The 14,941-nt window shown below is 40.2% G+C and overlaps 1 protein-coding gene across 4 annotated transcripts in view; it reads right to left on the bottom strand.

The window, feature by feature from the left end:
• ALPK2 (alpha kinase 2) overlaps positions 1 to 14,941 on the bottom strand; it is a 98,194-nt gene that overhangs the window by 36,870 nt on the left and 46,383 nt on the right. Inside the window, exon 11 of one of the 4 annotated variants that reach the window (XM_075021341.1) lies at positions 10,493 to 11,267. The exons of the other annotated variants lie outside the window; for them this stretch is intronic. Coding sequence (XP_074877442.1) covers positions 11,033 to 11,267 — 235 coding nt within the window. The 3' untranslated portion in view covers positions 10,493 to 11,032. Of the gene's footprint in view, positions 1 to 10,492; positions 11,268 to 14,941 lie in introns of those variants that run through there. 4 annotated transcript variants of the gene reach the window in all.

The raw sequence follows: 14,941 nt of genomic DNA, 5'->3' as shown, positions 1-14,941 counted from the left end.
TTGACTGATCAACACTGGTTGAACTAGATTACATTTAAGAAAAAGATCCAGAAAATACACAAAGTTCAAAAGGTAAAGACATCAAAAGGTAAAGATTGGAGAGGAAATACTTGTTACACTGCGCAGAGTATGCTGGTGGTTCAGGCGTATTCAGTATATGTAGGCAGCCAGCTTGTTTGTGTGCATTAGTGTCTCCTCTCTGCTGGCACTTCAACCTTTGATGCTGTAGAATAGAGTAAGCTAAATTTCCCTACCTGATGATCTGCATATAAACATCAGTATTTGGGAGCCCTATGCCCTTATCCTTAATAATTTCCTGTTACAGCTCCTTCCACTGCCTGAAACCAAAGCTGCTGTTTCTGCAGTAGCCCTCAACCTGCATCTCATCTGGAGAGGAGATTCTTTTCTGCATCATCTCCATAGCTGTACCACGTTCAGCATACATACCTCAAATGTTTAAATTTTACAAACAGCTGATGATAGAGATTTGTGCCTCCTTCTCTCGTTTCTCAGTTGGAATGCCTGATGGGAGTGCTGACAGCAGACAGAATAAAGCAGAGGTGTTAAGGCTATTAATGTGTGGGAGTGACACATCACCAGGGCAGCAAATTAGGGAAGATAAAAAATAAGACTGTCAGGAAGGCTAAGCCCATGGGAAGAGTTCTCAGAGGATCTGAGATCCTGCCTTTTGAATCCTTTAACTTGCTTAACAGTCTTTTGCTAAAATGCAATCAGATCCAGAAGACTACCGGAGAGTCTAGTTTTATTATATATGGATAGCAAATGCTCCCGAATATGTAAAAATGGGAATGCCTTTACTGAGCTTAAAAAAACCGAGACTGATAGTTTAAAAGCATTACAGCAAGATGTTCCGTCCTCATCTCTTGGCACAAAAAGACGACTCCATTCCCTCCCATGGTTCTTCTAACCAGTCCATACAGAACTCTTTTTTGAGTCAGAAAGTTCAAGTTTTCAGTAGCTACAAAAACCATTCTGGCACTCAGCACATACAGAATCTACCCAAATTCATGCAAAATCTAACATTAATGTTTAATGTACTCTCCTATCCTTGAAAGATCTTTACCAATTCCAGGAGAATAAAGGAATTACGCTCTGGTGGTCTGTCTCTTTTTTTTTTTTTTTCCTTTCTATACGCTAGAAGACTCATTAGTTATCAGTTAGTTACTAATATGATTTTTTTTATTCCTATTAATGCACATTCACTAGCTGGCTTGCACTTTCACAAAGCTACATTCTATCTGCACAGGTCAGTGTTTCTTCCAGTTAATATCCAATATGATCTTGCATAGATGATCACACTAGTTGACAGACTTTATATAGACAGAGGAAAAAGGAGATACATGGAAGAATGAGATTCAAAGGCTACTACTATTCACCCAAGCTCTGGTTTCTAATCTCCTCCCTTCTTGTGCTCCTCTTTCTCTGTTTTCTCTGCTTCTCTGTAGTATTCAGATGTGATGATGACACATAACTGAATTTCCATGGCTTTACAAATCACTGTTCATCATGTGACCCTCAGTTACTGTTTGTGTGCTCTTAGTCCACTCCTGATGAAGAGGATCTTTTACAGGATTTTTTTATACTCCCTAAGGATGTGCAGAAATGTTATTAGACTTGCAGGCTAAACAAACACAGAAATACACTCTGCCCTATTAAACCAAAAAAACAGTCCTGGGAAGAAATGAAACACCACAGTTGTGTGTATGTTAGTTACACTGCTTAATTCACTATTGCATAGGTGTTGACCTGTCACAGAAGAACTTGCATTGAATAAAACAGGTGAAGTGGCACTCGGAGTACAGACCAACTTGCTGTCTTGTAAGTGGGCTAGTTCTCAAATACTGGTTAAAAACAAGTATGTGGAAAACAAGCATCATCTTAAGCATGGTGATTCCGCAGATCTAACATAGCTCTATAAAAGTCAGGCGCTTATTCTGAGCTGTCTCCATCAATAAAAGAAAGACACGTGTCCTTGCAGAGAATGATTAATCCCTCCCTTCATAAATTTGTCTCTTAGGACAGGACTCATTACTTTCTCAAGGTGCCTGTCCATCTCCTTTGCCTGTAAAAGCACGCTTAAAGCTACTTATCTTTAGATTACCACAGCTAGCTGAGACAAAATATTCACCTCAAAGAAATTCAGAATCCTGTCTCCCACTTCCTTGGTGAGAATCCTGATACACCACATATAAATATGCATAAACATGGTCTTTTCTCTGTGTTTTGCAGATCTTTGAAGCCCCCATGCTGAAATCTGCAATGTATGTATATTACTTCTTCCATGGACTAATGATCTACTACTACCAGAGCTGTGGAGTGTGACAATGGTGTTTGTGTCCAGTCTATCAAACGCCATTATCACACTAAATAGCTACTGGTAGACAAGACTTCAATTCAGAAAAGTATGTGAACTGTAGCAATACATTTTCCCACCGTACTGAGTAATAAATAACCTTTTAACATGTATGTCAGGATGATTCTGCTCTTTCTTTTACAAGCAAAAGCACCATAATATGTGGGAAATACATACTCTGCTACATGCACTGCCAGATTCCCATTGTAAAGCACACAAGTCATCTTAAGGAATCATCATTATAATGTCATCATTAGGAATGTGGATTTCATTGGAATCAATGGGGTTGTGATTACCTCTGAAAAACAAGGCCAGCTTGGATTTTTCTTTTTCCTGTTGAATTGACCAGGACAATAGAATACTGAAGCCAATTAGCTGATGTAGTGAAACTCTGGCTCTTATTTTGGCACCAAATTAAAACATAGGTTTGGAACATTAATTGACTGAGATGCTCATGACATTTTTCAAACAGAACACTTTCCAAAAATCTGATAAAAAGCTATTACCTCTAACTTGAAACGCCATTTATTCAGGTTTCAAATGCTTTCAGCTTTGTTCCCTTCCATGCCACAACTGTATGTATGATTTGAGCACCATGCTCAAGTCCACTGTCTTGTATTCTAAACCTACTGTTTTGGGAATGGTCACAATTTCCTCATAGAAATTCTTCTGAAAACTATTGTAAAGAATAGGAATCATCTGTAGGAACTTTCACAGGTCTTAATGAAAGCCAGGCACCAACACTGCACTAAGAAGCCTAAATCCCATTGAATAATCCAAGATTTAGGCTCACAGAATGTTGCACTCTGATTTGCAATGAGAGTGCTAACCTTAATATTCATCAGCATGTTCCAAACTCCACCTTTCTTCTGACTTCTAGCGCTAAGTAACCAGGCAAGCATAACGAATAGGAAGCTTCCTATGGCTGTGATGTGTACAGTGCTGCTGGAAGAAAGCATAGATGAATATGTGAAATTTATCATTTATAGATTATACTGTGTTTCCATTTGCAACCAATTTTATTACACAGTGTTTCCCAACAGAAGATCTTCAATGAGTTACTTAATTTTATTCCCTAAACCTTGTTTTCTACCATGAGTTATTGCCATGGAACAGTCATTAGCAATGTGTACTGCTGAAAAGTAATGGAAGAACTACAATGTTGTATATTAAAATTGAGTTCCAGTCTAGATATTTTTAAAAGAATTCTCAGCACTTCAAATTATAATAACACAACAGGTCTTCACAGAGGAACCCAGAATAGGTTTCCTAAACCTTATACATATCCTAATCACTCTTTGCATTCACAATTTTCTTAAGTGACCATCTGTTCTGAAAACCTGCACTGTCCCACTCTGTGCAAGTATCTGATACAGCAATAAAAGGCGACTGAATGGAGAGTAATCCAGTAGCCTCCTGATAAATTAGTGCAGAACAGCTCTTGCAAAAGGAAGAAGATAAAGCTTACTACCTACAGGAAGAAGAAAGACTTTTTGTTGCTTTTTTTCCTCTTCCAACCCTGCTGTCCCAAATAAACATCAGGCACAGTGGCAGGGAAGGGGAAGGAGCAGGGGCAATGGTAGAGGAGGTTGAGGAGAGGTGGGAGTGCAACAGTGGACATGCAAGCGCAGGGACAAAGCAAGTGGTATGGGAAGCTGAGACCTTAAGCAAGGCACCAGCTACGCAGCCACTCATTCACCTGTTCAATTTGTCTCCTTTTTCTTGAACCCCCTTCTCCAGCTGGGAGGATAGAGGAGAACACCACCTGCGCTCCTGATCCCTTTAACATAGTTCCAAGGAACATAGAGTTTATTTTGAGAGACTTGTGCCAGATGCTTATCCACTGCTGTCCCACTTCCCTGACATCATCCTTCCAGTATATATTGTGCCCCACTGGCCTCCTCTTCCCTGGTCCAGTTTTGCTTTCAGGAACAATAAATCTTAATCTTGGCTACCAGATAAGCATGAATGGATGGATATAAATATTCCTCCCTTCTGATGTTTCCTACATTACACAGGAAGCTCATTCAAACACATTTCTGTAGCAGCAGTACCAGCCTTTTGGTGTGTGGCACGAAGGCTTTCTGCTGGGTGCTGATGCCAAGTCCATCCCTGTTATGTCCCTTGATACGGACCTGTCACATCACCAAACTGCAGCTGTGATACACTGTCCTGCCATGTACATGGCACAAATCTAGCCACAGCAAACAAGCAGCTCTCGTCATCTGACCCCGTGTGCACTCCTATCACAAGACCAAATGCATATCTACTGTGTTTGGGGAAACATGAACATGGTTCATGTGGTGAGCTTTTAGCTCTATAGAAAGAGAAAGGCTGCAGGTTCTTTGTGAAAAGGGTGGAAAGGGAAAGGTGCAGGCTGGGCTGCTCCATAGCATAAGCCTGGGCCCCAACCTTTGTCTGAAAGGAGCAGATAAATGAATTGGAATGACTGATGTAGGGGCCCAGATCCAAAACATCTGGCACAGATTGGGCATCTATAAGACCACTAAGCATTAACACTAACAAGGGACATTGTTCTGCCACCATTGCAAAACAAGCAACCTCAGTCATCCATAAACACAGCCAGAATCCAGCAGCAACAGAATGGCTCCCAAAGCCAATATTCTCCTGCTGTCCAAGACTCAGTAAATCACAGTAATTTCACACCCACAATATTTTATGGCAGACTCACAGTGAAATCAGCAGAGCTGCAGATAATTATGGCTTATTTTTCAAAAGGTCTTTGCTGAGAACTAGCTTCTAGCTGAGGGAATATTGGTGCAGGCGAGTTGGAGGGTAGGGGTGGGCAAGAGAGCTGGAACTCCTTTCTCTTTTCTCTGGCTTTGCAGTAGGAAAGCAAAAGTGACCTTGTCTGCAAGGCCCTCTGTGTAATGTTTTCACAGCAGCTACTTTTCTTCTCAACCTTTGATTGAAGAGAAATGAAGTCCCTTCCCTCTCTCACGACACCTGCAGTGCTTTCTAGGAAACCTGTACAGTCTTGCTTGCCCTTCTCCTGATAACTGGCACTGCGATTTTTCTTATTTGAAGAACATCTTATACTGTTTCTCTCCTCCCACTCAGTAAGCCTCATGTGCTGCTTGCCTGAGCACAATATCCATATCATATCAACACAAAGAGCTGGAGATTAGGTCTGTCATTTTGGACTAGCTCTGTGATTTGCAATGTCATCACAGCTTACTCCACATCATTCATTCTTTTAGAGATGCAAAACATGAATCATCACTGCTGGTACTCCAGTGGTGGAATGGCAATACAGGCTCCCCAGCTTCTACCTGAAATGTTATTAGAGGAAATATTCAATCAAACATCTATGTGGGCAAACAGTTCTTAGCCTTTCCCTGGTGCTGTGTGGCAGGATAGCAGCATAGATTAACTCCCTCTCCCTATTACTTTCTTTCTACTGTGCTCTTAAAACTCAAAAATGAAAAGTTATTTACTGAGACTTTTATTGTAGAGCAACATGACCTTTATAACACCCACACAATTATTAGATACACTGAAGTTTCTTGAAGAGAAAAAAAAATAAAAATTAAGGCATAATGGAGCTGCATCCCTGCAGTTCACTATTAGGTTATGTGAGGTTAAGCTGTGGGAGTTATACTGAAAAGTTCCTCCAATAAGAATTGCATACAATTTTCTCTTGCTATGTGGTATAACGAATGGGTTGGGAAACATACTGCCTGTTTTCTAATGGGGTCCTCCATCTTACATCTCCTGGAAGTGGATAAATATTCCAGGCACAGCATTCGAAATACATCAGCTGCCTTCTGAAGCTGCATCCTCTGGAGACCTGGGGCCAAGCAATTTGTAAAGCAGGTGCATGCATAGGCACTGGGAATATGTATCACAGTGCTGCAGTGATCTATTCATCCAAGACTAGTCACTCATAGATTCAAATCCTGAAACTTAGCAGCCTGGATTTTTTCATTTGGAAGCTTGTAATGAAGAATCATCTAACTTCTGTGGCAAGGATCTATCTTCCCACACAGGTTAAAAAATGCTGCAGACATTTTGGTTACGTTTCCTAACTTTCCAGTTTTAGAGAAAATTCTTCTGCACTCCAGACTTATCTCCCCATACTTCAGGACCAGGCTGACTGTCTTCTATACCCACTGACTTTCTCCTCGTGGGTGAGATTGTTATTTAAGCTTTAAAGCTGGAATCAGAGTCTACAGCTGATTCCCAGCAACTGCGCATTGGTTTTCAAAAGTGCAAGCTGTCTTCTTGAATCCATGGAGGACTGATGTACTCTGATTCATTCACTGCTACCACTGAACGCTTCTGAACATTCAGGTGACATTTTTCAAATGTACTCAAGGTTCTACTGCAAAAGGGACTGAGGAGGCCAATTTCCACTGAGCAAGAAACTTCTAATGATTACAGACACTTTTTGGAAACAAGATCAACCTAAGAGTTATGTGTCTAATGTTTTGTGGATATGGACTTATACATTGAAACTCCTTAGGTGTTTTTGAAAAACATTACCACTGGAGCTCAGATGTTTTTTAAAGCACTTAAAAACTGTGAAAGAATAGGTAAAATTATCAGTTTATCTATAGGGACACATAAATCTAAAAACCCAATACCTATAGGCCATTCGTGTGATTAATTACTTTTGAACAAGAAGAAACATCCTGTAGAAGCTTTCTTGACTCCATTCTTGAGTGTTTTATGATTGTTAGTCCATGTAATAGAATTTAAATCAAAAAGCATTAGTGCTTCAGCCTAAACTGCAGTGGTGCCCTATGAAAAGCATAACATTTTAAAATTGCTATCAGGACACAGTGCAATTAATTCATTCTGTGTGTGCTTAAGAATATTATATAATATAATAATGCAACTGCTAGCAGCAAGAATTAACCTCTAAGTGCTCCTTTAAAAACTGGGTTCCAGTTTCTGCTTTGCTGATGTCTCTGTTGAGATTAGAATACATATTTATTTGACTTGCTCACAAAAACCATGCTTTGGTTCCCTTATGTAAAAGGCAAAAAGCACACTTTGGCTCAGATTAAAACACTGTCTGTGAAACAGGTAGCTGTTTCTCCCATTCATCTCAATGCACCAATAAGAGCCCAATGAGAATACTGTTTATCCTACTGATATTTATTCTTTCACTGCTTATGATTTTGCAGACATCCAGCTGATGCATATTGGTAACACAGGTACACCAAGGTAAAACCATAGTTCTACTAGGTGAATCTTTCTTCTGCCACTGAACATAAATAGGACTAAACTTTCTTCTACCAGTCTAACTTCTTGGTCCAGACCTTTGTATAAAGTTGAGTTTAGATGCACTCAGCTTTCATTCTTTTTCAGATAGCAAGGAAATACTTCCTGATACAGGGTATATATGTATTTTCCGTAACAGCAAGAATAAGGTGGGTAGAATGGCTAGTTATCAGTCTACAAAGAACAGCAATTATTAGCAAAGTATTTTTTAAACAATCTAACATGGAAATTTAGACATGGGCAGACAAACAGTCTGTTAATAATCATCGCTCTCTACAACTGCCTGAAAGGAGGCTGTAGTGAGATGAGTGTCAGTCTCTTCTCCTAAGTAACAAGTGATAGGACAAGAGGAAATGGCCTCAAGTTGCATCAGGGGACGTCTAGATTGGATATTAGGAAAGATTTCTTCACCAAAAGGGTTGTCAAGCATTGGAACAGGCTGCCCAGGGAAGTGGTTGAGTCCCCATCCCTGGAGGTGTTTAACAGACATGTAGATGTGGTGCTTAGGGACCTGGTTTAGTGGTGGACTTGGCATTGCTAGGTTAACAGTTGGACTCGATGATCTTAAAGGTTTTCCAACCTAAATGATTCTATGATTCTATTTCCCATCAGTTTTTGTCATGCACACTGGAGCTCTCTCTGTGTCACTGCCAGCATCTAAATTTTAAACTCTTTATATCATGACCCAGAAATGTCAGCAAGGAATTGAGGATGTTTTTGAGAGGGGCCTGCATAGGCAAGGTATTCCTGCCACAGGGTTCCTACCTGTCAAACAAGACAGACAGGAGGGCAGAACAGACAGCTCAGCAAGTGTGAAAGAGGTTGGTGCAACAAGGCAACAAAATAAAAGGGCAAAGACTCAATTCTCTCCGTCCCTTAGATACACCAAAGAGCAACCATCTGAGTACCATGACAGGGTTTTAAAACTTGTCAAGACAGTTTTAACCTGAGGTAATCAGTCAAGCATTTTCTACTTTTGGTAGCTATTAATGTATAAATATTTCAATTTAATTGCACATGTAGCTGAACTCAAGGGCAATGACTGAATTTTAAGAGGATCATGTGACATTATTATAATTGAAACTTTTGTTCTATTACAGAAAAATGACTGCTTTAAACCAGTGTATTGCCAGGTTTTCCTCTTCCCCACCAAAGCTAGCCAGAACTGCATCAACAGACTACAGAATTCCAGGCTCAAATAAACGATGAACTGATGATTGCCAGGTGGCAGTGGAAAGTGGATTGCTGCCATCCCCATTGCCAGGTGTGTTGCCTGGCCATGCACGGTGGCTCATTCTCTCATACACACCAACCTCCTTCTGGCTGAGAGAGAGATGTGGGTAAACTCAGACTGGTTCCTGGTTTGAACAACTGTGACACCAGAACAGTGGGACTTCCCTGGGAAAACCTATTCCCTACAGCACAGCCATCTGCCTCATCTGTGCCGCATCTCCCTCTGCCTGCTGTGTTTGATAGCTCCTTCAAAACTTCTCCTCTGTATACTTTTCTACCTCCATTCTCTTGTGATACTTCAGATTCTCTGCAGTAGCACAGCATTGTCATGCACCTTTATTTTGATATGAATGTCTTCCCATCCTCGATACATTGTAATTGTCTTGTCAAGGTTTCACTCTCAATGTCTTGACCCAGATTTCAGTCACAATCAAACTTTTCACCTTTCCTTGGCATTTTCTATTTAAAAACTCATCTTTCAAATAGTCTTTCATACATTTAATTTTACATGGACTACAAATCCTAACTTCTGCAATACCATTTTGTACTTGGTCTCCTCCTCATAAGTTAGCAGAAAACTATTAAAAACTCAAATGCTTAAGAACAACTCTGGAGAAGTTCATCCCATGTAACAATAGGAATTCAAAATGCAGATGTTTGTCTGACACTGCTTCCTTTTCCCTCAATAGAGACACATAGGCACTTTTTTGGCACAGTTAATCTAACCTATTTCAAATGTTTGTTTTTCAGATGACCTGCACTTTGCTCTAAATTCCCTTGGGAAGACCTCCATTAACCATAAAGGGAGCCCAGGATGACAAGTCTAGATGTTATACCTACATTGCAGCCAGGTGAGTTTCTGTCCCTAGCATCAGCTAGTCCCCAACTGTTTATCTCATATTTGGCAACCACTACTTATCAACACAAAGCAGAACCTAGTCTGAAATCGCTTTTTTTTTCCTCAGCTCTGATGGGACTCTTACACACAGGTATTGGTTTCTGGCACCACCTGTTATTTAGTAATCACACAGGGATAAGAAGTGTGACAATGTTCAGTGTTTGTATTGCATGTTAGGCACTGCAGGTTGGCTTCTCAACTGCCACCTCCAGTAAACTTCTTGCAGTCCTCTGACATGCATAGTTCCCTCCTCTGGCTGCAAATCTCCACATAAGCTACACTTAATTTTAATGGAGCACAGTATCTTTTTTCAGTTTTGGCCCTGCCTAGGCATTTTGGACAAATCATGACTCTTTATCAGACAGGTACTGGCCCAGGGCACCGGTCATGTTCCTTCAAAAAACAATTCTATACTACACAGAAAAGTCGTTGTACTTATTCAAGTTGAAAATGCTGCAAGGTACTAAAATACCCTCTATATGTAATGGTTTATTTCAGATGGTAGCCGTTTGGCAACATGCAGACTCCAAACCTTCATCCTACAAGAGCATCAGTGCAAGCACAACAGTACTGTGCCATGGGGTTAACTGTAGATTCAAGGAAGCTTGCATGGAAAGCCAGGAATTCTATGGAGAATCACACAGGTTGCCCATATTTAAGCTGATGATATCACTTTGTGAGGCCCTTAAAGATGCTAGCTAATTTTGTGGGGGGCAGAAGACAGACATGTCCTATCATGAATGGCTTTGTCTTGTATTAAAAGACATGTAAGTGGGAGAAAAAAATTACAAGAATAGTATTACAGTAGGATTACAATATGCAAAAATCTGGGAAAGAAAACAATTTTTCTATAGCAGCCTGAGCAACAACACTGTGCAAAACTTTTACTGTGTGGCATCTTAAATATATTGATGTTTATGCAGCAGCTGAACCCACAGGGTCACAGGCACAGACACATAGAAGGGAAGATGTCCTCCAGTGACCTGTGGTGCACTCAATGTCCAAGACTCAAAATATGCAGATACCAATACATAGAAGGGTTGTAAGATAATCCAGGCAGACAGCTTAGTTTGTCTTCAAAACCATGTCCCAGTGTTAAATCTCAGGTACCAAGACCATAGAATCAGTTCTTTTCTTTGTTGCTGGCATCAGCATCAGGATGACTTCAAAATAATGTCATAAGGCAAAAGACTAAAGTTAACCCCCCACGAGGTCATTGGTGCCTATCACTACTACATATCCTCAAGAGGAGTTTTCACAGGATGGGACAGTGCAACTCAGTGCTCTGAAGAAATGAAGTCTCTAGGTTCTCTTGCTTTCTTGGGCACTGTTTTCTTTATAGTTGATGAGTTTGGTAGATTTTTGCTTTTCATGGATGTTGCTTTCCTCTGTTTTTGATGAGTGGTTCGGAGAGATTTCAGCCCCAGCATCTCACAGTACTTATTGCACTGGTGGAGGGCTCTGAACTGCTCAATGAAGGAAACTGAGCAGTTGCCTTTAAAACCTTTGTATCTGTAGCAACAAAGAAAAAAAAAAAAAAGCCACATGGGATTTCAAGATTCATTTTCAGCACAGGGAGGCAGAGTATGACTGTTGACTCATAAGCCATTGAGAGGTGAAGGAAACCAGGTAATAAGTAGTGACAGAAGAGGGAAAAGGGTTAAGGAGACATAGTTCTGTGGCCTGGGTCCTGGCTACTATTTTTCATTTCATTTAGTTGGGAATATAATTGTCTGCTGGCTAACTTTCTCTCAGTAATATATAAATGAAATCCATTCTACATCATTCTCTATAAACAGTTCTTTTGACTACGATGAAGAGACAAGGTTGCTGCACAAGGTGTTGTCAGAACCAGAAGCTGTTTTCATCCAAACATGTAAATAACTTCTGTGCTACGTTCCTCCCTCCCCCAGGCTTGACTACAAGATCTCAAGGAGCCAAGCCTCTTGGGGAAGAAGGATGCAAGGAGCGTTCCTGAGGAAGGCAGTCTCATCCAGCCTTCACAATTCCCAAGCCACCACCATATCTCCCACTGCTACCTCTCACTTCTTCAGTAGGCTAGCAAAGCCAGGGAGTAGGCAAAGCATGTACACCGCTCTTCTCCTCACCCTGCCACTGGTTGATGACATTCCTTCTAGTGCCTGCATTTCAAGCTGCTTTTTTAAATAGCTGCACCTACTTTTTAAAGGAGTAATTTTTGGTCAAATTACCAGGATGGAGAAAGGAGAAGAAAGGCCAGGGTGCTCCTCTCCTTTTTTGGTAACCTTAGTAAGTGTATGTTCTACCCTATTCTCTTGGTTCACTGGACATACAGTGTTCTCAGATGTGAACTGTGAGTTATCACTGCACAAAAAACAAACGCAATTTAGCACTGAAATTAACACAACATGCTCATTGCACAGCATTCCAGAGAACTTCTTTCATCCTGCAGACTGCACAGTGCTGAAGAAAACACTGTTGCTCTGAGAAGGTCAAACTCTTTCTGACAGATAAGCATCTTTATTGCAACGTAGTTTGCCAAATTTTCTTCTACAAATAAATGGTACCAGTTGTGAAAATAAAATAAAATACCTTGCAACAATAGGGGATGATATCTGCCTCCATTTATATCTAACTGTCCTATTTTGCATGTCTAGTGTTCCTCTACAGAGAAGAAATAGAAAAGTTGAAACCTCAGGCTGACTGCTTTCCTAGCATCAGAAATTCCACCCTAGGAGGAAAGAAATCTCTTTGGTGGATAATGCAAATCTGAAAGTTTCTCTAGTATTTCTAGAAGGTAATATCTATTGCTTATTCAGGCACATACCAAAATGGTAATGTATATTGGCAATCCCCCTTACAGCAAAAAAAAGTCATCTATACATTTTGCTGCTGCTTTTAAACAGTCACAATTGCCTACCCATGGAGGACGGATCCCAAATTATTTCACACAAACTATTGCAGCCATGATGATGAAGACACTGCAGATAATTGTAAGGTGAACAGCAGACTTTAATCTTCTAAGTAATTAAATTATTGCTGGTGGTTAACTTCAATAAGAAAAACTACTTTGGAGTTCAAGTTTCTCATCATAAGTATTTAGGAGTCTTTGTCTTCTCATACCACCAATATTTTATTTTCAGATTCTTCTTTGAAGTCAGAGTTTTTGAATGTTAAATATGTATTTCAGTGAAATAAAGCTCCAAATGTATTTTACTATAATTTGTCATTTGAAGCTGTTCATACCAGACAAGGTTACCCTCAAAGTTAAACAGGTAATAAGCCTGTCCTACTCAAGAGAAACCACTCAGCTAGCTTGCTATGAACAGCCAGATGAACCTCAATGGGTTAAGAATTTTTTTTTCCTCTCCTCCCCAAGTTAGTTATGTGCTTGTTTAGCCAAAAGAAGTTTAAGAGGAGTGCTATTGTTACTTCAGGACTATACCCTGGAGCTCTGCAAGCTAATGAACTGTTCTCTCACTCCTTTGGAGAAATAATACACTTGAGACTTTATACTTGAGCTTTGTTACTAGAGCCAACAGGTGTATGCTCCAGACACATCAGCAGAACTTAAGTTCCACAGGCAAACATGCCTGTGCTCAGCAAGAAAATCTCTTTATATCAGGCATTGATCCTGACTCCAGAAACTAGTTAAACCACAGCAATGCACTGCAAGCAAAAAGCGATAACTTAAACCAAAATATTTTTATTAATTTATCATGAATATTCAATTAACCATTGGGTCTTTCCAGTCAGTGCCAGTGGCAACAACAGCTGTTGTTACAGCACCTTCCACCGCCATGGTGCGTCACTGCTGGATACTGCAGCAGTGTGTAACACAGATGCAGCCGCCAATGTCTGAGGAGATACTGAGGCTCTGTGCAGACAGCCTTTGGGTAGCATCTGCTTACTCTGGTATCTGAAATTCTCCATTTCTGCTGCAAGGCTGATTGAGAGGCTTCATTTCTCCTGCACTTTGTGTAGGTGTGTTTTGGCAGAAATATTAATGATAAGTAACCTCCAGGGCTATCAATTAGGTGAGAAGTTTCACTGCACTGAATGCTGACTATTTTAATTTGTGGCTGCAAAGTGACCGTGAACTCTTTCTCTTGCTCTCACTCTCTTTTTTTTCCTAGGTGGCCATTTTGTTGCATTTAAAGAAAATTTCTTCATGTGTTTTTCTCATGCTGTAAAATTCTGGTAATACTCATTTCTTTGTGCAAATAATCTCGTAATGAAAAAGTTGAGCTAAAAAAAAATCCACTTTTCTCATGAAGTAAGTAATAGTCTGTCTAAATGGCTTTCCTATCTGTATTTGGTATTTACCATTTCCTGTATGTCTTTTGAAGGAATGTCTAAACAATGAGCAGAAACAGTAGCGTTTGCTCAGATGATACTATGAGTAAGAGACACTTCAAAGGTACAATTGAATGCTCTGCTAATTAACTTTAGCTTTAGAATTCAACAAATGCCAGTAAAAGTAAGAGCATAAATATCTTGTGAACAAGAGACAGAACATTTATATTAAAAACACGTGATTATCTTTATTTTACTAGCTTTGCTCCTAAATCAAGATATCCTCATTTCCCTTCTCTTACAATAATAGGTTTGCATTTATCTTGTGACTACAGATGTGGCCTAGGTAACACTCCTTGTCCACTTCGGAATTTGAGAGGCACGAATGAGCCTAGTTTGGCTCTGCAGTGTGCAGACAGCCCCAAGACTTATAGCAGGCCACAGAAAAACTAATCTACAGATGTGAGACCAAAGTTTTGTATCAGAGTTCTCCCAGTTGTTTGCTGTTTGTTAGTCACTGCTTCCACACAGACCCCCTTGTGTGCTTCCAGACTGCATCATCTGTTCCGGACAGACCTAATGACCATGGGTCTGTTGTAATTTGGCAGCACTTGTGAGCTCAACGCAAACCATTCTGTGCTGTTATAGCTTGTAGTAAGTGTAATTGTGGGAAGGTGTCCATTAGCGAATGGCTTCTAAATTGTACAGTCTGTATCACTCTCATATGTTTTGTGTTCAGTAACACCAAACTATTGACCATTCCAAGCCTTGACAAACATGAGTCTGTTTTTTGCACAGCAGGCACTATTAATTCACTGACTAGATGACTGATAAATAAAACCCAGACAGAATTCCATCTCCTAAACTTGACAGCTGGGAGTTGGCCCAAACCAAATCTTCCTTAAATCTGA

The sequence above is a fragment of the Buteo buteo genome, chromosome Z, assembly GCF_964188355.1.
Source record: "Buteo buteo chromosome Z, bButBut1.hap1.1, whole genome shotgun sequence".
NCBI lineage: Eukaryota > Metazoa > Chordata > Aves > Accipitriformes > Accipitridae > Buteo > Buteo buteo.
The sequence above is the reverse complement of the archived record's forward strand: the minus strand, read 5'-3'. Positions and strand labels throughout refer to the sequence as shown.